The 25,280-nt window shown below is 36.7% G+C and overlaps 1 protein-coding gene across 1 annotated transcript in view; it reads left to right on the top strand.

Moving 5' to 3' along the window:
- The first annotated feature begins 1,323 nt into the window (after positions 1-1,323).
- The window catches only part of LOC132153050 (DDB1- and CUL4-associated factor 6-like), a 33,845-nt gene continuing 9,888 nt past the window's right edge, over positions 1,324-25,280 (top strand). Inside the window, exons 1-10 of the mRNA XM_059562190.1 lie at positions 1,324-1,711; positions 5,399-5,460; positions 7,648-7,740; positions 8,232-8,417; positions 8,553-8,666; positions 10,007-10,142; positions 10,461-10,672; positions 16,095-16,188; positions 17,986-18,102; positions 24,055-24,429. Coding sequence (XP_059418173.1) covers positions 1,624-1,711; positions 5,399-5,460; positions 7,648-7,740; positions 8,232-8,417; positions 8,553-8,666; positions 10,007-10,142; positions 10,461-10,672; positions 16,095-16,188; positions 17,986-18,102; positions 24,055-24,429 — 1,477 coding nt within the window. The 5' untranslated portion in view covers positions 1,324-1,623. The remainder of the gene's footprint in view (positions 1,712-5,398; positions 5,461-7,647; positions 7,741-8,231; positions 8,418-8,552; positions 8,667-10,006; positions 10,143-10,460; positions 10,673-16,094; positions 16,189-17,985; positions 18,103-24,054; positions 24,430-25,280) is intronic.

Below are 25,280 nucleotides of genomic sequence, written 5' to 3'. Positions count from 1 at the left end.
GTGCAGTATTTTTTATGAGAATCCTTTTAATTGCCTAATTTTGTGCATTTATTTTGTTACAAAACCATTATTTTGTTTAATATTTTAATCAAACATTTTATCGCACAATTTAACAACAAAACCGCAAATAAATCCACAGAACTAGAACCAAACTCAAGCAAACAATATTAATGTCCTCAGTGAAGATTGGCATTCAAAAAAAATCAGATGCCTCAGCTTTGATGGACTGATCCTATTTCTTTTTTCTGTGATTATCTGCCCTGTTTTTGGGTAGATTCTCTCTGGATGAACCGATGTTGCCACAATACACAGTCTCCCCTCCATTAACGCTGTTACGACTCGTTAACTTGCAGTGGAGTGCCGCTTCACTTCATCCCCCTCTCTGTTTTTACTAATGGTATGATCCCATATACTCATATCGCGATGCGATTGCTGACCTTTCTTTTACTGTCTATGTTGCTGACCAATCAAAACAAAGTTCTGCCTTGAGGTAAGCAGCGAAAGGGAAAAAAACTGGGAGCCGGCTCTCACTCGATGCCAGCCGGCTCTTCTGATTCACTACAAAGCATCGGCTCTCAGAGCCGCATCTTTTGCGCATGACCCATCACTAAAACTCACGGTTATGTGTGGATATTATTGTTGTGGAATTCTGGGTGTGAACGTTAAAATTCCAATCATTTCATTAAAATAAATAAATAAATAATCGTCCTTCACAATGTTCAGAACAAACATTTATTGATAAATTGTTTTTTAAAAACAATGTAGTGTGTTATTTAAATACTCTGCACTACGTTTATATTTGCAATAAGTGTTTTGTCTATTTTGCATTGAAATTAGTTGTACACTTTATTCTTGTCAAATAGGTCTACATATTTTTTTCATATTTTAAAACTATATTTACAATTGAATGACAATTTTTTTATTGTGTCATTACTGTCGTCCAGACCGCTGCTGAAATAGTGTTGTTCTTTTGTTTTTAAATCCCTAAAATCTTTTAATTCCCTGTTTTTATTCCTGTATTTTTTTAAAGAAAATAAATGGGACAATGAAACGTTACTTTTTTATCGCTTTTAAGTGAGGACCATAACCAGTTTCCATTTTTTTTTTAAACTTAAAACATTACCATGGGTGGTTTTCATCCGCACGTCAGTTAACAAATATTCTCACCTAATAGATTTAAACTACTGTTACAAATACTTTAGTTAGGTGAAACAAAAAATAGTGTTGCAGTCAGGGATCCTCGAATCGGCGTAAATTCTACGCACACTTGACGCTCTCCAGAGCGAGCCACTCGTTCCCTTTCATTGGCTTCGGGCTCGAGATGGATTTGACGTAGCAGAGCAGCAGAGGCTAGCGGATAGCCAAACAAGAAGCACAATATTTTTACTACACCTCAAAGCAGTCATGTACAAAGTGTCGAACCTGGATCGCCTCGGTGTTGTCGATTTTGAGGAGTAATATTCTCTCATTCGTCCAGTGTCAGTGGTCGATGAACTTATAGCGACTATTAGGAAACAATAATAATCAAACGGCACGGAAGGAACACAAACACACAAGAAAAGAAAGCGACTGCTCTACCCTTGTTTCATCCAGGCATGCCTCAACATTAGAGGTTTAAACACCATGTCCTGCTCTGGCAACCTCATTTGGGATGTGCGAAAACGCACTATTGGATGCACAGATCCATATGCGGTCAGGACACATTATTTAGGTAAGAAACTACGACCAATATCACACCGTTGCACGTGAAAGTCATCTGGGAGACTCGTTTACGAAGAATTTCTCGTTGACAGCTGTCATTTGAGATTGGACACAGGACAGGGACACTGGTTAGAGATCATCTGACCTGTTACTCTGATGCTGGTCTGTTTTCAGAACGACGTGTTATTGGTTACATTTTGATTCAGAGGAAGAAAAAAAGAAATGTCCAGCTGATTAGTCAGGGCAGAGCTCTGTCTTTAGATTGCATTGTGTTGATAATCAGATATAAGAGGAAGTACTACAGTTGAATTGGCTACAGTTTTCTCCTTCCTTTTCTGCCTTGTGATGATTTCTGCTTATTTAAACCTTTAGAATACGCAAATGATGCATATCTCATTAAATATACACAATTGCATATGTTATCAAAAGTGAAATAGACCCCACAGAAAATGGCACAAATGTTATTATTGTTTAATGCCATCAATTTCTCATAAGTCTTTTGTTCAATATGTTCTAAAATATATAAGCAAACATGGTATCATTTTTTTATTATTATTAATATTTTTATTAAATGAACCATAAAGTGCCCAGAAAAAAATATTTTCAAAAACCGCTCTGACAATTAAGAACAATATAGTTTAAGAAGCAATATCTAAAAGTAGAAGGATCTACCTGTAAAGAGATATTAGTTTTATATTTTGCAGTATGTATGCTAATTAGTGTATGCAGTCATGGAATGTCAGCACAGATCTTTATGGTAATGAGGCGATCTTATTGTGAACAGGTTTTTATAATCCTTCAAATAATACAAAACACAAAAGTGCCCTTGAATTGTTTTATTTGTTGATCTGGGAGCATTGCGGTTGTGTTTTAATATCTGTAGACACAGTGTTTCTTTTTAGATGGCTGACCTTGATGCTCCCTAAAATGTCAAGGTTCTTAATTATTATTAATTATTATTATTAGTTCTTAAATATTATTAATGGGTATTGTCCCTGATTAAATAAATAATAAAAAAAACGTAAAAATTTATTTTGCTCTTTTTTTATACCATATAACGATTGTAATATGTTTCCAAAATAATTAATAGTACACACACACACACACATACAGACACATAAAATAATATAAATTCTGTCATTTACTCACTCTTATATTGTTCAAAACAGGTATTTATTTTCTTCAGGAACACAAAATGAGTTATTTAGTGGAATCTCCATGCTGTTTTTATGCAGTGAAAGTGAACCAAGACAAGGGCTGTTAAAAAAAAATGCACTTTCATTCAGTATTACTCACTGCCTATTATACTTTAAAGGAATAGGCAGGAATTGTGCTCATGGCTTAAGAGTGAAGAGAATCTGTCATTATCTGATCTCTAAAAGTCATTTTCACGTGAACCCCCGCCCACAACAAAAAAGGTATTTTTACCCTTACTGGTGAGTTTTGTATCTATGTTATGTAGCACACAGAACATTACACGTAAGCTGAGAGACCTGAGAGAAGTGTCAGCCAGTCTTGGCAGACTTCAAAGCACGCTTATGTAATTCCTCCCTAACACCTAGTCTGACCCAAATATGTATTTTAGACAATACCAGTTTAGCTCATTTCTTCTCTGTACCCTAAGAATCGGATGCTGAATTCTGTTTGATTAATGGAGTGTGCCAATATGTTCGGTCTTTGGTGTCTGTGAGCTGTTTTTCTCTGGATCTCCCATGCAGAGATTGATGATAGCATATCGTTCAGAGCGTTCTGTATTTAGCTCGGCTCTCATTCATGTTATAAAGTCTGCCAGTGCTTATGGTTAGAAGCAGAGCAGCCAAAAAAACGACACAGAGCATCTCTGTTTTCTACATTTGTGAATGGATTGAGAGTGTAATTTAACCTACATTCCTTTTGCATGAATTTTTACTTTTGCTTTCTGTTTCCAGACCATTTTCTGTGAGGTTGTACCATCAATGCATAGATCAGTTTCATCTAAGGCTACTGCTGTTCTCTGGGCTTGGACCATTGAAAATGGTTGTCCTAACTTTGGCACTTGCTATTTGTAGCTCTTTATTACACAGGCTGAAAATACAGTAATGGAAAGATCTCTCTTTAACCAGCCACACATAAATATCCGCTTGTCAGCAACAAAAATATAAATGTTCTAAATGTTTCTTAATGCAAACTGTTGAATGTGAGTTGGTATAGTGGTTGTATAGCACCAAGATTTGGGCCTTAACCACAGTGTTTGCCTTTCAAATAAATCTGAGGTATTAGAGGTTAGACAAATAAAAACAAAACAAGACCCAAATCAGGTTGGTTGACATTACTACAACAGCGTATGACAGGATGTTTTTCATCTTTGTACAGCAACTTAGCAAATGCAGGAGGTAATGTAATAGTGTTCTGGCATTTCTCCAAAACAATGAAGATTTGAGCAGCCATTAACAATCAGTCCAGCATCCTTACCCACGTAATATATTTTCATGGATTATTTACACCATAAATGTGCTTTCAGGTTTAGATTATTGTGCCTGTTATTCATATAAACTGAAAGTAAACTGTCTCTGATTGTACTGTACAGCTAAAGTCAGCGTAAGAGTGAATGGGACATATGCTGATCTTGTTTTAACTGAAAGGTGTCATTTTGGCAATGTTGGTTGATTTCCAACCAAACTGTAAAGATTGTGGCAGCATCATCAACACTTTGTTTGAGTGGCCTGATATTTCCGCCCAATCTCAAAGCAATTTGTACATATTTTATGAGGTGGCTAATTTGTACGAATTCGTATGACCTCACACTCGTACAAGCTGATACGATTTGTTCTAAATCGTGCGTATTTTACGAGTTGCACAATTCGTATGAATATGTACGAATGACCTACACCTAACCCCGCCTTTAAACCTACCCGTCACTGGGGTCTAGACAAATCATACAAAATCGTGTGAGTGAGGTCATGCGAATTAGTCACCTTGTAGAATACGTGCAAATTGGTCATGAGATAGCATTGGATATTTCAGCATTGGATAAATCTATGTTAAAAAATTTGATGTTGGTAAGAATTTTTATGTTTTTGAAAGAAGTCTCTTATGCCCACCAAGTTTGCATTTATTTGATTAAATACATAAATACATATTTTAATATATTTGAAAATGTCCTTTATTCCTGTGATGGAAGAACTGAATTTTCAGCATCATTACTCGAGTCTTCATTGTCACATGATCTTCAGAATTGATTGTAATGTTAATTTGGTGATCAGGAAGCCATTTTTATTTTTAACATGATTGAAGACAGTTGGCTGCTTAATATTTGTATGGAAGCCATAGCTCTTTTTTCAGGTTTTGTACAACATATATATATATATATATAATATTATTATTATTATTATTATAATAAAAATGTTTACTGTTACTTCTAAATGTCCTTGCTGAATAAAGTATTAATTTCTTTAAAATAAAGGTTACTGGTGAATAAAGGTAGAAGATGGGAAGAAACCTGTTTGGAAACAGTCAGTTATGGAGTTGTGTTTGGTGATGCTAGTGGCACAGAAACGGCAGCTTTACAGTAAATGGCTGAATTGAATGTATATTGAATGTGGGACAGGTCAAATATATGTCCTTGTTCTTATTCTCTTGTGTGAATTAGCAGACAATGCAAATGATCTTGGACATGAAAATTGCCAAAGTGAAATGCATACATTTTCCCCCCCTATAGGCAGAAGAGAGTTCGTGCAACGACTGAAGCTTGAAGCAGTTCTCAGTGTGCACGATGGATGTGTAAGTCTTTAAAGTCTTTGTTTCACCTGTGATGAAGTTTGTAGTTGTGTCTGATGCTCTTGCCCCCAGCAATCTTATTTGTAGGCTAATTTTTTTTCTTTGATAAATGTGCCTGTAGGAGAATGTGTCTGTCTGGGTTATTTTGTCTGAGGGGAATCACTTGTGTGAGTGTTGTGTGTGCATCTCTTTTTGCCCACTTATTAGTGGCTCCAATTCTTTATCTGTCAGTGATTTAAACTCGAAGGCTTATAGGCGGCAGGCAGCCATTGGGGATGTCATATTGTGCTGCTTTACTGCTGGGACATCCAACAAAGCCATGTGCTCTAATTGCAAGCCTTGCAAACGACACACACTCCAGTATAACCATTAACAGGCTTTAACAAACTTGCAAAACCATGGTTGGAGCTGGTTTTAATATGTTTGTGTCAGTGAAAATATTTCTGTATTTTGCTACTGTCTGGAAACATCCCTCATACTGAGTATGATAGTAACACAGAAACACAGCAGGAAAAGATGGCAGCACTTCAATATGATCTGCCGAGGACTGTTCACAATAAGCAGATACAACACATTGCAATTTGTAAAGCCCCTCCTGGTAGATGCCATAAATATACTGGCTGCAATGAGCATTTTTCTCAAATGATGGCCATTTAAAAATATTTGTATCTTTTAATGTATTATGTATTCTGATAAAATACACTAACATTTAAAAAGTTTGGGGTCAGTTTTTTGATCAAATAAATGCAACTTTGGTGAGTATTGTTCCAAACCTATATGACTTTCTTTCTTCTGTTGAACACAAAAGATTATATTTAACCAAACAGTTGATGCTAGCCATTGGCTTCTATAGTCTTTTTTAAAATTATTTTTATAGTATGGAAGTCACTGGCTACCGTCAGCTGTTTGGCTACCAACATTCCTCAAAATATCATCTTTTGTGCATAACAGAAAAAGCTCATGCAGGTTTAGAAGAAGTGAAGTTAATGTTAACTTCTTCAGGTGTTAACTTCAAGTTAATGATGACATAATTTTCATTTTTTGGTGAACTACATAATAAACAGGCTTTTATATGAGCATAACTAAATTAAATTAAATAATCTGTAACAGGGTTGCAAGTAAAAGGTTGCAGATGTTGCATCTATATAATGTTAGCGAGTATTTAAAATCTAGCTGTCACTTCGTAGGGGCTAAATCAATGTTGATTTATATTTCCCATAAAATAAAGAAAAATATGTGTTTGACCATAAACTACCATAGCTTACATATCTAGTTCTGTCCCTAAAAAGAACATCGTGCTTCTGTCTTTATTGCTTTATAAAAGCTATTCCTTTTTGTGGAAATTGCGAACAGATGCAGTAAAACCTAAAAAAAAAGTGTTTTAGCTAATGTGTAAAACCAGGACAAATGTACAGAATACCTGCTGTGCATCTTTAACTGCAAGAAGAGTCCGGTATCTTTTATCAAGTTACCTGACTTTGGGGTAATGTTTCAGGTTCTGATCCAACTTTGCCTCATTTAAAGCAGACTGCCTGCATTCACTAATGACACAGTTTAGGCAGCTTTCAGCGCTTGTTATTTTAACATGCAGTGCATCTTACTACATCCAACTCAATCTAATTCCATCTCCCCACTACACAAAGCAGAGCCGTAGAGTGAAAAGCGGAAGAGCAGAATGAGGAATAAATGTTTAATCCCTCCCTGTGATGTTATTTTAGAAAGGAAAAGGTCAAAGGAAATGGATCCTGTGTGATGAGGTCTGAGCTGCTCTAAAAAGAAGAAGAAAAGAGTGTATCAGCCTTGAGTTAATGAAATATTGATCGCTTGCTCTTAAAGGCCAAGCAGCACACACTGCCTCAGTCCATTGCAGCTCTGAAATCTTAAAGCAGGATTTTATGTGATGGTTAAAATAATAATGTCATCAGTGATGCTTAGTTAATAATGCCAACAAATAGAAATTACTTTCTTCTCTGGAACCCAAATTCTTCAAAATATCTCCTTTTGTGTTCCAAAGAAGAAATCATGGGTTTCTGCGTCAGTGATGACAGACTGTTCATTCCTGGTGCACTATTTCTTTAAAGTAATTGATGGAGATATGCTAAATTATGGCACAGTTTGAAACAGAAAAAACAAGCTCTTCAGTTTAAGAAATTGGTGTTTATATTACCTGGTTTTCATGTTTCCTTAAAGGTTAACACCATATCCTGGAATGACACAGGAGAATACATCTTATCAGGTTCTGATGACACTAACTTGGTTATCACAAACCCTTACAACAGAAAGGTAAGTTAAAGACACAAATAAAATATTGAATTATTTTGAATCGCTAGCATACAATCAGTACCATATTGGTTATCGGCCTATATTAGAATTTTTAATCATCAGTATTGGTCAATATTGGATGTGATTCGTTCTAACTTACATACTTGTATAGATTACCTTTGCTGTCATCTAATTTAAAGTTGAACTATAAGAACTAAGTGATCATTTAAAAACACTGTTAAATGTACTTTTTTAGTAAGCTGTTATTTTTTTAATTATGAATTGTTTTAGTTTTCAGTAATTTAGATAAAATACCATATATCATATTAATAACAGCCATTTATTAGTTATAGGTCATAACATGAAAATAACTGAAAATAATTGATGCATTGAATTCTGATCTTTTTACAATGTTAAAGCTTGATTAAACTAACCCTGTGCTAATCAGTTTCCTATTTGTTGGTGTTTTGTTCAGTTATGTTAAAATTGCCATACTGTACTTTTGCCTTTAGGTAAAGACAACTATTCGTTCAGGACACCGGGCCAACATCTTCAGCGCAAAGTTCATGCCTCAAACTAACGATCAACAGATTGTGTCCTGTTCAGGAGATGGCATCATTTTCTACACACACACAGAGAAGAGCCAAGAAATCAACAGGCAGTGCCAGTTCACCTGCCACTATGGCACTGCTTATGAGGTACAGTGTTATTTAAAGAGCACAGTGAGAAGGAAACAAAACACACAAAGAGGGATTGGGAATGTTTCTTTGTGTCAGCCATGTCTTTGTTTACAGTTGACATGTGATGTCTCACATATTTCTTTCTATCTACAGATAACGACGGTGCCAAATGACCCATATACCTTTCTGTCCTGTGGAGAAGATGGTACAGTGAGGTGGTTTGACATGCGGATGAAGACAAGCTGCACAAAAGAGGACTGTAAAGATGTAAGAAGGATTTGACTGTGTAGTAGATACATACATCAAAAGCTCAGCATGTTTCAGGGGAGGAGCTGTACTGATCTGAGACCAGGCTCACCTCCCAAACCGTTCAGTCTCATCATTACAGCTGGTGAATAACACTGATGCAGAACCTGTTCCTCAGATACATTTTTATGAGGAAGCAGCCTCCAACCTTGATTTCTCAACCCACAGATTGTGTGCGGTGAAGATGCTATTAGCCTTAGGGCACGATTGCTTTCTGTTGCTATCAGAAGGCATATTTTTTTGTGAGGGAAAGACACGAGCACACTACTTGCAAGTGCTGTTTGGATCTCTGCTTGGGTTCTGCTAGTAGCAGGGCTTTAAACTACTGTATACAATACAGGTGATGTAAAGCAGGATTTTGAACCAATTTTTATTTGTTTTTGTTGTCGGAACTATAAAATAAAATATTAAAAATATTAAATAACAAATAAATAAATTTGGTTGGATGTTTTGTTATTGAATGGCAAGGTTTTTAACCTTTATTTGTGAAGATGCTGCAAGTGCTCCTTGAGGAGTTAGAAAAAAATCTTTATATTTATAACTTGTACATTATGTAACATGTCATTTATACTTATAATGGTACGTATAAATGGTAAATGCAGTAACATTTATAAAAAAATGAATAGTTGCTAATTGAATTTAGCAAGGATGCATTAAATTGATCAAAAGTTACAGTAAAGACTATTTATAAAGTTACAAAATATGTAAATGTTGTTATTTTGACCCTGTTCTTTGTACACCCTTTAAATATGTATCACAGTTCCCACAAAAATAATAAGAAGCACAGCTGTTTTCAGCAGTAATAATAATAAATGTTTCTTGAGCATCAAAAAAAAAAAAGTGCACCAGAAATCATATTTCAATGTTTTCTGATGAATAATGTAAATCAGAAGACTAGACTAATGGCTGCTGAAAATTCAGCTTTGCCATCATAGGAATACATTACACTTTAAAATTTATTAAAACCGAAAACAGTTATTTTAAATGATTATATTTTAATAATTTTACTGTATTTTAAATCAAACAAATGCAGCCGTGGTAAGCACAAGACTTCTTTCAAAAACATTAGGGTTATTACCCTTTTGAACTTTAGTGATTATATTCCAAATTATATTCTCAATCAATCGTATATCTAAAAAACCTGAACTGTTCTTTCTGTTTGACCTTTGTGTTTGATTTACTAATGTTTATTTAAAGATTTCCTGATAACCGTTTTCAGTTACTACCAACATATTTATTCCTTTCTATCTCTCTCATATGTCATTGCTCACTTTCTCTTTTTCTATGCTCTCTCTTATCAGGACATTTTGATTAATTGCCGGAGAGCTGCTACCTCAATATCCATTTGCCCCCTGGTCCCCTACTATCTTGCTGTGGGCTGTTCTGATAGCTCAGTGAGGATCTATGACAGAAGAATGCTGGGAACAAGAGCTACGGGTGAGAAATAGTTCATGTTCTGCATTTCAGCCTTTTATTATTCTGTATATCAGGTTCGTAGAGGAACAAATATGTGCCATGTGATTTAATGATCTTTTATATTTAGCATTTGGAATCATATATGAATCTGTGTCCTTTCTGTTTTGATTACTGCAATGAGAGGTTTTAAACTCTCAGAACTCATTTGACTTCCCCTAATAAGTACTTCACATACTCTGAATCTACAAAACATTTGTTCCTCCTTTAAACTAGAGAATAAGGCCAACGTTTTAAATGCTTTCTTTAAATGATCTTAAAAAGGTTTCTCTGTTTTACTAGGTAACTACATGGGCAGAGGGACGATCGGCATGTGTGTACGTTTCGTTCCAGCACACCTGTCCACCAAATCCTGCCGCGTAACCTCTCTGTGTTACAGTGAAGATGGACAAGAAGTGCTGGTCAGTTACTCTTCTGACTACATCTACTTGTTTGACCCCAAAGATGACCAGGCCAGGGAGCTCAAGGGCCCTTCTGAAGAGCGGCGAGAGGAGGTAAGCAGATATCAGGTGGATATTCTTTGGCTGTTTTTACACTAGAGCTTGGTGAGCAAATGATGAGAGCAGAGATTGCATTGATTTTTAATTTTCTGATGTTTTAAAAACACCTCAGAATGATTCAGAATGCTTTACATTATTTAGATTAAAAACAGATAAAAAGTAAGAGAAAATATCTGATCTATTGCATTTCCTTACTTCAGAAACATCCTCTTAGAATAGGAAGGTAATAGGGCTTAAAAGTGAAGAAAAAGGGAGAAAAAGATTTTAAGCACTCTTTGAAGATATAGACAGATGGAAAGATGTGTGTATTTAAATGTGAGATTTCAAGTGTAGACCAGTGGAATAATTCATGGGAAATTGCTCATTAAATCGGATGACCAGATCACAAGAATACGGTGTCTCTTGTCATTTTCACATCGTGAGAGCAGAACAAAAAGGAAAAGCCCAAGAATCTGCTACACAGCGCTTGACAAGACTCCAACACCTCTTGCTATAGTTCTTGTGATATCAGTGCCACATTAAAATTACCAAGCATTTCAAAATGCAACCAAATCATGGGTAACTTGAGGTTTGATATAGATGCATTGATTTAAACTAACATTTTTATTTTGCCAATCAAGTCTGTTCTTGCCTAAAGCAAAAACTAAATAAAGGACTTTTGAAGTTCTCTGCACTCTTGTCTCATGCACTCTGTGTAATCCCTCAGCAGTACTGCGCTTCAGTGCTGCAGTTTGAAATTAGTTTTGTAGAGACGTGTCGGAGAGAACAGATCAAACGATGTTGCTGCTGTGGTTTAGTATCTGGATCACTGCTTGCTGCACTGCTGAGTGATATTTCTTTGTTAAGACTGACTCTGGCCGGGGAATAAAGATATACTGTACAATAGGGAATTTTATATCTTAATACCATATAGATTTTTTTAATACATGTATTCTGTGAGTGAAACTGTACAGTTACACAGCATGATTGCATTATTTTAAATATATTTTTCAAAGTACAATTCATTTATTTTTATGCTTAAAATAATTTAATGAGGAAATATATGACTGACTGCACCGATAAGGGAAAGAAAAAGCAAAGGAAGTTAGACAGGCATTGTGATTATTACATCGTGTATAACCAGGATGTAACACGTATCCAGCAACAATTATCTGTCACAATGTGTAGAATCCTTGATACCACTAAAAACTTACAATAAAGGCTTTTTATATTTTGCCTGCTATGTGAGTGCCTGGACGTGGATTTGTTTTGTTTCTTGTTTGTTTTGTTTTGTTTCTTCTCAATGGGACCCCCCTTCTTTTTTTTTTTTTACATTTGAGCACCTATAGTCTTGCTTGTGAGTACCTGGTAAAGACTTTTTTTCTCCATTTATTTTTTCTTAATATAAATTACAACATACGTAATCAGATTACTTTTTTCAAGTAACTAGTAAAGTAATATATTACTTTTTCATTTACAAGAAAATATCTACTTTTACTTTTTCAAATAATTAACGCCAGTTACTTTTTTACCATTTATTGATTAAAAGTTCTCATGTCCCCATGTAGAGAGAAATCTGGAGTAAGATGTTGCATTAGTTCTAGAATAAATGTGAACATGAATTAATTCAACTCACACACAAAATAAACTAACATTTCTTCTTGTTTACTACTGAAGAGTATTGAACTTTCTTCTTCTGTAATCTGCTGTGCAGACGTGAATTTACATTTCCTTCATCCTCAGGCTTTTGGTGTGAAAGGGATTTTACATTTGCCAATATTATTTACTGTTTAATATTATAAGCAAACAAGCATGCCTAGCCCAGATTTAAAAAGTAATGCAAAAGTATCTAAGTAACATAATTAGTTACTTTTTTAGGAAGTAATGCAATATTGTAATGCATTATTTTTTTTAAAAGTAACTTTCCCCAACACTGATTGTGATACAGTTTTACAACTGAAAATAACTGCCTTATATTTTAATATATTTTAAAATTCTGTATTCCTATAATGACTGATGAATTTTCAGTAGCCATTACTCCAGTCTTCAGTTTTACATGATCCTTCAGAAATCATGATAATATACTGATTTGCTGGTCAATAAATATTTATTACTGTAGCATAAATCTTGGAAACAGTTTTTGCTTCTTAATATTATTGTGGAATCCATGATAAATTACATGAATAGAAAGGTCTAAATTTGTTTGATTTTTATTTTTTAAAGATTTGTAAATTATTTAAAGATTTTAAGTCTTTACTCTCACTTTTGATCAATTTAATGCATCCTTTCTGATTAAAAGTGTTAATGACTCCATTACAGACCCCAAGCTTTTGAAAGTTAGTATATGAACATTGTTATATTTTGTTATGCATATATACTCAAACATAAGTTTCTTTAATCTAAACTGCCAGTCTACACATTATTCCACAATTATAGTAGTTAAATTTGCTGGGTCACCGCTCTGGTCCCTTCAGCTCTTGCACGGTGTGATCAGCTGTGTCCGGATCCCCCACGATCAGATTCCTCTCCAAATAGAGGTGCAAACACACACAGAGGTTCACAGCTGAGACAGAAATAGGCACCCAGTGCACAGTAACTGCCAGTGAGAATGAAGGTGCTCCTGTTGCCTTCAATAAATCTTTGCTACAACAATAAGGTTTTACTAAACTGTTATGTAATCAGTGAATGTGGAGCTAGAGCAATGTGAAATTGTTGAGGGCTTAGTACAGTTTACTTGTATGTATGGTATTCATACTCATTGTAAGCAACAAAGTTATTAGAGAGGGGCCCTCTTAGGACCTATATAGTATAGCCTATTCACTAGAATGAGGCCCATCCATTAAAAAAAGTTTCAAAAGCCCTGCTAGGGAAGTATAGTGAATTAATCTAGTAATGGTTAAATGGGTTAAAGGAATCAAGAATTCAGATTTATATTTTAAAAAATATTATTTTACAAATGTTTTAAAGAGCCTTAAAATAAACGACACTTGCATTAAACCACAAGCACCTTAACAGGCATGTGTCCTCTTCAGCATCTTTTAAGTAAAAAAAGAATAGTTTATTTTATCCCTCCATGTGAAGTGGAGAGAAGCTGCAGTGCTCATTATTAGATTATTTTTAGAATGAACGCATTGGTCTCTGGCATGCTTTGTTTGGTCTAATGTGGCAGTGTTAGAGCCGGTACTTGTCTTGTTAATGAACCCTAGCACTCAAAATAGAGAGTCCTGACTGACTGAGATGGTAAAAGTGTGAGAGCGAGGCACGTGGCAAGGTGGCCTCAATAGTTTATCCCATCAACATCCCAAGGTCTATAATTTTTTTCAGACTAATGTCAACTTGTTGGAAACGGAAACCACTTTATACATATTGTAGCAAATTGAGTGTTGCTTTTTAACGGGATAGTTCATCCCAACATTTACTTTCTTTCTTCTGTGGGACACAAAATAACTTTTTTTTTTTTCTGAATGTATTTTAAAGTCAACATTGGACCCCATTGTCATTAAAAATATGTACATTACATTACATCACATACTTTATGACGATAAAGTCATTAAAATAATCTTTATTTATGTACAGTGTCATATTCTTGTTCATTACACTTTAATTATACTATACTTTAACTTTGGTGGCACAAAGATACATTTAGTTTAACTTTAACTCTTTACTTTATGCTCTGGTTGAAGTGAACTTAAAGGGTTAGTTCACCCAGATAGCAAAATTATGTATTTAATAACTTACCCTCATGTTGTTTCAAACCCGTAAGACCTCCGTTTATCTTTGGAACACAGTTTAAGATATTTTAGATTTAGTCCGAGAGCTCTCAGTCTGCTGTGTGTACAGCTGTGTGTACGGTCTTACTGTCCATGTCCAGAAAGGTAAGAAAAACATCATCAAAGTAGTCCATGTGACATCAGAGGGTCAGTTAGAATTTTTTGAAGCATCGAAAATACATTTTGGTCCAAAAATAGCAAAAACGACGACTTTATTCAGCATTGTCTTCTCTTCCGTGTCTGTTGTGAGAGATTTCAAAACAAAGCAGTCTGGATATCCGGTTCGCGAACGAATCATTCAGTTCACCAAATCGAACTGAATCGTTTTAAACGGTTCGCATCTCTAATACGCATTAATCCACAAATGACTAAAGCTGTTAACTTTTTTAATGTGGCTGACACTCCCTCTGAGTTCAAACAAACCAATATCCCGGAGTAATTCATTTACTCAAACAGTACACTGACTGAACTGCTGTGAAAAGAGAACTGAAGATGAACACCGAGCCCAGCCAGATAACGAACAATAGACTGACTCGCTCACGAATGAAGAACCGGTTCTTTTGCGCTCGACGCAATGGCGTCATTTGCGATGATTGGCCTTGATTCAAGCCTTCGGTTTACCCGCACTCATAACACTAGCACAGAATAAGTTCAGAATCAATCACCAAAAGAATCAGTTCGGTTCAGATGCTCTGTGTGTCGGTCTGCTTCACGCTGAATCACACATGGGCAGTATCAGCTCCTCGGTTCTCGAATCAGACGCGCCTGACAGAAACGGTTCTTGACTCGAGAACGAGTCAATCTTTTGTTTGTTATCTGGCTGGGCTCGGTGTTCATCTTCAGTTCTCTCTTCACAGCAGTTCAGTCAGTGTACTGTTTGAGTAAATTAATTACTCCGGGATATTGGTTTGTTTGAACTCAGAGGGAGTGTCAGCCACATAAAAAAAGTTAACAGCTTAAGTCATTTGTGGATTAATGCATATTAGAGATGCGAACCGTTTAAAACGATTCAGTTCGATTTGGTGAACTGAATGATTCATTCGCGAACCGGATATCCAGACTGCTCTTTGAACTCTCTCTCACAACAGACACGGAAGAGAAGACAATGCTGAATGAAGTTGTCGTTTTTGCTATTTTTTGACCAAAATTTATTTTTGATGCTTCAAAAAATTCTAACTGACCCTCTGATGTCACATGGACTACTTTGATGATGTTTTTCTTACCTTTCTGGACATGGACAGTAGACCGTACACACAGCTGTACACACAGCAGACTGAGAGCTCTCGGACTAAATCTAAAATATCTTAAACTGTGTTCCGAAGATGAATGGAGGTCTTACGGGTCTGAAACAACATGAGGGTAAGTTATTAAATACATAATTTGGCTATCTGGGTGAACTAACCCTTTAATACTGCATATTTGTCTAATGCTTATTTTATTTTTTCAAAAATTACTTTTTATCGAACAATGTAATAATTAGAGAACCCTCTGTTATAGACCTCTGGTTTCAATCCATGATGGCAGTTCTGTTTCACTTTAACATTATGAGATCTGCCCTCATTTAAATGTTTGTTGATCGTACTTCCTGCAGACGTGCCAGACCAGATGATTCTAAAGTTATTTTAGGGCATGTGAGAGGTTTTGACCTTGTGGGTGTCTTCCCACAGCTTAGGCAGCCCCCGGTCAAGCGCTTGCGTCTGAGAGGCGACTGGTCAGACACAGGACCACGCGCTCGGCCTGAGAGCGAGAGGGAGCGTGATGGTAAGAAAGAATGCACAGCGCACATACAGGAGCGAAAAAACACTGAGGGCTCTGTTTACAAATGCACTTATTGGGTGACTTCAGATTAATGCACCAGAAATAGATCCACAGATATGTGTTCTTGTACAGTGGGTATAGAAAAGAATCAAGGAGTTGGAAAAAGGATCACCCGCTCCTAAAAATGACTTGTAAAACTTTCCTGGAGCATTACAGTTCTTAGTAGTACAACTGAAGCAAACCGTAAACTATGGGTGGAAAGGCACTTTCAAAAGATCTCAAGGATAAAGTTGTGGACAGGCACAAGTCAGGAGATGGATTCAAAAACATTTCAAAGGCTCTATCAATGCCTAGAAGCACAGTGAAGTCTATTATTACACAGACCCTCCCTGGATCAGGAGGACATTGCTCTAAACTGGATGAAAGAGCCCGGAGGAAACTGAACAGAGAGGCAACCAAGAGGCCTACAGCAGGAATTTATGACAAAGAGTGGTCATTGTGTGCATGTGACAACAAGATCACAAATTCTCCACAGATGTGGCTTGTATGGAAGGGTTGCAAGAAAAAATCCACTCCTCAAGAAAGTCCACATGAGCTTTGCCAAAACACGCCTTGAAGATTTTGAGGCAGATGAGACAAAAATGTAATTATTTGGCCTCAACTCCAAACGATATGTCTGGTGAAAATCCAGTACACCTCACCATCCAAATGACAGCATTCCTCCAGTAAAGCGTGGAGGTGGTTATATTCTGTTCTGGGGGTGTTTCTCAGCAGCAGGGACTGGAGCACTTGTCAAGATAGAAGGAAAAAAGAATGGAGCAAAATATTGTCAAATTCTTGAGGAAAATCTGCTGACCTCTGCCAGAAAGTTGGAAGAAAGTTTACCTTACAACATGACAATGACACAAACACACAGCAAAACTGAGCACACATTGGTTAGAGGAAAAAAAGATGAATATCCTTGCATGGCCTAGTCAGAGCCCAGATTTAAACCCCATGAAAATCTGTGGAAGAACTTGAAGACTGTAGTCCACAAACGGTCACCATCAAATCTAACTGAACTTGAACAGTTCTGTAAAGAAGAGTGGGCAAATATAGCAAAGTCTAGATGTGCAAAGTTATTAAAGACAGATCCCAACAGACTAAAGTCTATAATTAAAGCAAAAGGTGGTTCAACAAAATACTGACACAAGGGGGTAAATCCTTTTTCCAATTCAGTGATTCAGATTTTTATTTTTTTTCTGATGTGTTGGTTTTATATCTCAAAAAAGCTGGATAAAACCAGAACTGTGTCCATATTTAATTCAGGCTGCAAAGCAACAAAATGTGTTGATTCAGTGGATAATTCTATTCTGTAACCACTGTACATGTCCCAATCACTGATTTAATTGATGTAACATTTTCCAAATGTTGAGGCAAACATTGCTTTTGTCCACAGAGGGTTGGGGATTTGAGCACAGTATTATAATTATATTTCTTCATTTACCTCATGCTGCACCATGTTTAATACCTATGAGCTCCATGCTCAGGGCATTTTGGGGTGCTTTGTAATAACATGAAGCTGTAAATTTCATCGCTGCAATGACCAAAATTTATTCTTAGTCTGTCTAAGGGGAGCTTGTTAGCTTTTCACAGGGATTTAGTCCAAAGACTGCTTCACTTCACTACTACTTGGCATATTGCAGCTTGCTCTTGATGTAAAGAGCAGGCTTCCAGTGCTTCTGCTTTCTGTGAGTGGAAAAGATTTGAGGTTCTGGTCTGGTTTGATATTAATTACTAAGAAGTTTGTTGTCTTTGCAGGAGAGCAGAGTCCAAATGTATCGCTCATGCAGAGGATGTCGGACATGTTGTCACGCTGGTTCGAGGAGGCCAGTGAGGCGCAGGGCAGCAGAGAACGTCCTCAAACTCGACCCAGAGGTAAAACAACACAGGTTTTAAAATTACAACTTCACTTTCTACACAAAAGCAGCTCTCCATTGTGCTCCTGTTTTGCATCTGACTTTAACGTGGAAATGTTCTCTGGTTGATTACTTCTGTTCAGTCTGGCAAAGAAGGCAGATCCTCAGAGCACCTACCTGTTATGTTATAACATAATAATCTTCATGGACCAATGGTAGTTTGAATGTGTTAACAACCTTTCCCGGAAAGTTTGCTTTGGCAAGCTGTTTTGTATTCCAAACAAACTTTGTTTGGACCTGAATTTGTTTTGAAATGACGTCACACCAGATCATTTTTCTGTTTAGCTTGAAGTATATCAGGGCCTTAAATACGGTGGCCGAGACAGCTCAACACGCTGCAACTTAAGAAAACACATGCAAATTGTTGAAAAAACATCAGCAAATGAAGAAAACATCTTCATCAGTTTGACAACACAAGTGTTGCAAATCATCACAACACATGCATATAACGAAACGCGCTGCAAATCATCACAACACATGCATATAATGAAACGCTCTGCAAATCATCACAACACATGCATATAACGAAACGCGCTGCAAATCATCACAACACATGCATATAACGAAATGCACTGCAAATCATCACAACACATGCATAAACGAAACGCGCTGCAAATCCTTCACAACATACATATCAAGAAACGCTGCAAATCCTTACAACACATGCATTAACAAAATGCGCTGAAAATCCTCACAACACATGCAATTAACAAACGCACTGCAGATAGCACTGACCACAATGGAAATGTTTCAAGGAGACCTCAAAAAGTGTTGGACCCAGCCTGGATTTGTTTATCGTGCAGTGGCTACTGGTCAGTGGTGTTGTTGGTGAACTGAAAGGTGAGGTTTTTTTTTCATGGTGTGTTTTCAGTGTTTTGAATAACGCCGTTTAAAAGAACGGCGTTAGGTAACAACGTTATTTTTTCAGTAACGGGGTAATCTAATTAATTACTTTTCCCATCGTTACAACGCCGTTAACATTACTGGACGTTAAATGCGGTGCGTTACTATGCATTGATAGAATAAACTGTTTAATCCGAACGCACCCCTGGCTCACACAGCGAGTGAGGAGGTCGGTTTATAACGAGATAAGCGATTATGGTTGGCTAAGGCAGAGTCATGTGTTTCATGGTAGCCAATCAGAGCCACTGTTTTTACACACATGCCGGCACACGCGCCAGCGGCGCCACACACGCAACTGCTAAACAGCGATTCGCAGCAGCAGCAGAAATGGCGAGTCAGGAACAATCCTATGAAAAGTTGCCATTTTCAAGGTGGAGATATAAGCACTACTTCAAATTCATTGTGGTCAAAGGCAAGAACGTGCATGTAATGTGTACATTATGTCCAGGAGCGAAGATTTTGTCGACATCCGTTGTAAGCAACTCTAATTAAATGAAGCATCTCACAACGATGCACGCATCTACAAAGCTAGTGGCCAAAAACACTTTTCTTACAAAGATAATACTTTAAGTGCAGGATAAAACTCTTGTTGTCTGTTGACGTGCAATAAATATAGAAAGTTATGTTCGAACACCTGTCTGTTCTACTCATTTCAACTGACTTGTTAAAACTGCTCAAAAAATACAAATTATTTGACATATAGCAACTTTTTTTTAAAACAGTAACGCAAATAGTTACTTTCCCTGGTAACGAGTTACTTTTATTATAGAGTAATTCAGTTACTAACTAGTAGGAACAGTAGTGAGTAACTATAACTAATTACTTTTTTAAAGTAACGTTCCCAACAGTGTGTGTTTTTAAACACCATGATTCCTTTTATCTTTTGGATATTATTAGCCTAAATAAGCTGAATAATTACATGATTAAATGTAAAACGTTACTTAAGATGGCTAACTTTAATATTCTCAACTAAATATAATTTCAAGGTTAATGAAAATAAATTTGCAATGCTTCATTAATTGTTTCTTAATGCGTATGTGCTGTGAGGATTTGCAGCGTTTCTTAAATTATATGTGTTGTGAGAATTTGTAGCGCGTTTCGCTATATGCATGAGTTGTGATGATTTGCAGCGCGTTTCGTTATATGCATGTGTTGTGATGATTCGCAGCGCGTTTCGTTATATGCATGTGTTGTGATGATTTGCAACACTTGTGTTGTCAAACTGATGAAGATGTTTTCTTCACTTGCTGATGTTTTTACAATTTGCATGTGTTTTCTTAAGTTACAGAGTGTTGAGCTGTCTCGGCCACCGTACTTAAAAGCTTTTCTGTATGTGACTTACTTTGGCATTTCACAATGTATTGAACTCTATGGAGGCTTTTTCAACTTTGATCTTATTCAGGGCTGGCGCTACCTATAGGCAGTTGCCTAGTGCCTAGCCTCGGGCTTGGAGGCAGGGCCTCCAAATCATCCCTATATGCTTGTCCACCAATCAAGAGCAGCAAAATACTAGGCTGTTTGTCCATTAGATATAACAATGGTCATTCACCTGTAGTAAAACCAATTAATATCCCCGTTTAAACCTGAGTCACGCCCACCCTCTGAATATTTGAATGTAGAGATTAAATACCGGTTTTATTAATGAGATCCAACTTTACTACAAATTGATCTGATGGCGCCAAAACGAACGCATCCTTCAGGGGCTGCAAAGCGTAAGGCTAAGCAGGCACGCAAAGAAAGTGCAGCTCGTCATGCAGGTATCATCTATTTTGGAGTGATTGTAATGTATTGTAAAAATAAATAAATAAACTGAGCCTGACGATCAGAGTCGTTTTGGGATAGATCATTTGACGGTTATTCTGAGTTCAAAAGAGCGCGATCACCGCTGATGGACAATTCGCTTCTGACACTTTTGAATATGAGCATTCAATGCAGAATTTTGTTAGAAAATAGATACGTTACGAACCGTCCGAAAGAATCTGTTCGCGGAAATGAATCGTAATTCCAGTCACTGTTTCACTGAGGCGAATTCATGATGAACTGTTGATCTGAATCTTACAAAGGAGTCGGTTCTCCTCGATGGAATCGATTACAACCTGTGGAATCAAATCTTGATTCCTTACTAGGGCTGTGAATCTTTGGGTAGACAGCGAATCGATTCGATTCACGATTCAGAGGTTTTTGATTCGATTCAAAAACGATTTTTGCAAATCAGAACGATTCAATTCGATTAACAATGAAATCTGATTCGATTCGATTATTAATGATTCTATTCTGTAAATTTTAGTGTACATCTGTATCTGAGCAAATAAAATATTTTTTGGGGGAAATTCATGACCATTCAATAGATTTAATAACTTGATTCAGAACTGTTCAATAGCTTAACTTCTTAGGACTCAAAAATACATAAAGGCAAGTAAACCAAGAAAAATAAAACTACTTCTACATATTCAATGCACCATGAGTGCTTTTATTGTAAACATTGCACACATTTCCTGAACATTTAGGAAATACAGCAAAGTGTGTAAATACAGCAAATTGTGTAAAAACTGATGGCTGGGTATTTTGTATCTTGGTTCTATGTTTATCATTTCTCGGAAACCAGTGTTTTCCACCAAGCTATAAGGGCGCAAATTCTTGCAAATAAATCTTCCAATAGATGCAGTTATTGCTTTAGCACAATGGGTGTTTTCGGGAAGACTCTGAAGTGGACCAAATAGGTAAGGAGTAGCACTTCTCATGTCTGACCCTGAAATACTAGCAGCTGCTTTAGGTGCAGGTATTTCTATATTAATGGCATGACGTCTGCGGAGATGGTTGCTAAGGTTCGTTGTATTTCCAAAGTACTTTAACTCAGATTTACAATGTCTGCAAACTGCAACGGACTTGTCAATCTTTCCATTTACTTTGTGAAAGCCGAAGTAATCCCAAACCTTTGATCTCATGTTGGCTGGTGCCTTGCAAACTTCTCCTTCTTCGTTGCCCTCCATAGTGCACTGCTGTGTTTATTCGACTGACAACAAACAGGCGCGAATTGAAGATTAGTGACGTAATCCACTGCGCCACTGCAGTGAGGGCGCACTTTATGTCGCAGATGCAACTAATTTAAGATTTATATTTATTTATTTTAAATTATCCATCGTATATTCGTTATAAATCGCGATTCATTTGATTTTTTTAATATAAAATCGATTGTTGACCAAAACAAACGATTCACGATTAAAAAATCCATGTTTCAAGATCGATGCATATGCATCGGCAGGATTTGTAATCGATGCATCGAGAAAATGAATGAATCGTTACACCCCTATTCCTTACGCCTCTGAATCAAGGAATCGATTCCTTTTCTTTGGAATCGATTTCCAGCCCTAGTCAGGCGCTGACTGCCAAAATGCTAAGTTAAAGAAAAAGTAAAGAAGTTTGTCAGTCAAAGAGCAAGCGCACTATACTAGAGCATTGTTTATTATGTTTCAAAACAGCTACCTCAACTGTCTGTATATCTTCTAAAACGCAGATGTTTAGCCTACATTTACTGCTCGATCATGATACACCTACTTCTTTTTTTTCGTTTTCCAATCATAAATACTGTTGCCATATTTATTGAAAATAATTTTAAGCATATAAACAAGCACACCCGATTACAGTTGAAGAAAAGAACTAGACTTTTTATTTATAGTTTATTTCTATCACTTTCACTTGCAGCTGATTTGTGTATATTCATATTAAATGTATTTCTCTACAAAACATATGAATATTTAGTTTATCAAAAACAAACTGTACTTTATCCCAAATAAGGGGTTAGTGTGTTACTATAAAGAAATTACAGAACAAATTACTGAAAAAATTAAAGATAATCCTGACTAATAAAAGAAAAACTGTCATTAAATGAACATTAAGCAATGAGGGGGGAAAAAACAGAATTATTATTCTTTTTTTTGTGTGTGTGTTTAACTTAAAGTTATTAATATGCATATGTAGCAATGTACAAACTTCATAATCATCGGGAAGGAGGAGGCGGGAACCGGCAGACAATCAAATCAAACTTTAATTACAAAATAAAGACAAAACAGCACATCAGCCCCTCACAGACGACTGACGCGCACAAATAAAAACCAAACACAACTAAAATCCAGGCCTGGTCCTCTCTCGTCCTTCACTGTCGTCACTCCAGTTTTATATTCCTCCATCTCCTCCGTGGGACTCGAGACCGGTGGGTTGAGCAGGTGTCGCTCATTTCCACTCGCTCCTGATCCCACGGCTCTCTGCCCCGCCCCACTCGTCACAGCATATTTAAGTCAAAATATAAAAATACTTATAACAGGTTTTGTATAAATAAAATGGTTAGGAATCATATTTGTTTCAAGTGCTTTTTATTTAATGATGTTTTATTAACAAAGTTCAGGAGGAGAATGTTCAGATAATTAAACCTTATTAAATGCGAGTGGAGCACATTAAGTTTAATCAACCCAATCAACGAGATAAGAGGTATATACTGCAGACTTACCTCTGCTCACTGACAGTTTATCAGTATCCCTCCACCTCATCTCCTCACTTTGATTTTAATAATCTCTTATTGGATGTAAACAAAACAAATCCAAAATACAATGCAGTCTAGTTCTAGATTATTTCTATCACAAACAGGGGTTAATACTCGGGCCAAAATTCAGAGCCCGGAGCCCTCCCCCGGACAAGCTCGCCAAATACGCATAATCTTTACTCTATTTAATTTGATGTGTAAGTGTGAACTTGTGAATTCTAAAAGGTGGAGGGGAGGAGGGTGTGGCAGGGGGGCCTCCAACATACATTTTGCCTAGGGCCTCCAAATGTCTAGAACCGGCCCTATTCGCCAAAAAAAAAACAACCATTGAACGATGCATCAAAGCATGTGTCATGTGAAAGGGTGTCAATTATTTTATAAAATGTTCTCTACTAAAAAAAAAATAAAAAAAAAAAAATATTCAAAACTTACTCTTAAAAATACACTCCATGTTTGATGATTTGACTCCAGGTACGCCAGCTCGACCAGAAGGGACATTTGCGACCTCAGAAACACACACTCAGGCACAGGAGCCCACTGGGGTCTCAGCTGAAGGAGCGATGGTGGTGGAGACACCCTCCTCTGATTCTTCCCCTACACCTGCTGCTCCTCCTGCACCTTCAGAGCCGCTCCCCAAGTCTATCTCCTCCTCATCCTCAGGCTCCTCCTCCACTGTGACAGCCCCTGCCCCCTCCAGCTCATGCTCCTTGGAAAGCGCTGCCTCCGCCTCTCTCCTCTCCTTCTCAGACACAGAGCAGAGGAGCCAGGATGAAGTTACTCCCACTCCATCGGCCACGCCCACTCCTTCAGCCCCTCCCATCCCATCAAGAGAGGCAGCTTTATCTGGTAAGTCTGTCACAGTTGGCAAAACACTGTGCATTCATCTTTAATATGATGCAGTGACCATGTTTACATGCACATAATGTTCCATTTAAAGTCCATATTATATAGTTGTGACCCTGGAGCACAAAACCAGTCTTAAGTCGCTGGGGTACATTTTTAGCAATAGCCAAAATGACATTGTATGGTTCAAAATGATAAATTTTTCTTTAATGCTAAAAATCATTAGGATATTAAGTAAAGATTATGTTCCATGAAGATATTTCGAAAATTTTCTACCGTAAACGTATCAAAACGTAATTTTTGATTAGTAATATGCATTGCTAAAAATTCATTTGCACAACTTCAAAGGCGATTTTCTCAGTATTTACATTTTTTTGCACCCTCAGATTCCAGATTTTCAAATAGTTATATCTCGGCCACATATTGTCCGATCCAAATAAACCATACATCAATGGAAATCTTATTTATTCAGCTTTCAGATTATGTATATATATATATATATATAAAAAAATTGACACTAAAGAGTGTCCCCAAAGGGGGATTTATTTTTTGAGCAATGTGTGCCATTAGGGCCTGCATCAAAAATCACACAAACAGAAGCAGGATGCAACATGTAGTGTTTTTTATATATATATAATGATAAATCCCTACTTTTTTGCTCATCGTGCCATTGCAGGCATTTATATGTGTGCATTTCTCTTCATGGCAATAGAATATGTGTGGACGTGTGAGTGTAATGCACACATTTTTTTTTTGTGATGGTTGATGAAACCTTCCAGTCTTGTCTAACATCTCTCAGCATACACCTTCAATCTTTAATTTTCTCTTTTACCCAGCATTCCTCCTTACCTCTG

Source organism: Carassius carassius, chromosome 11, assembly GCF_963082965.1.
Source record: "Carassius carassius chromosome 11, fCarCar2.1, whole genome shotgun sequence".
NCBI classification, from domain to species: domain Eukaryota; kingdom Metazoa; phylum Chordata; class Actinopteri; order Cypriniformes; family Cyprinidae; genus Carassius; species Carassius carassius.
This window is presented reverse-complemented; position numbering and strand designations above follow the sequence as displayed.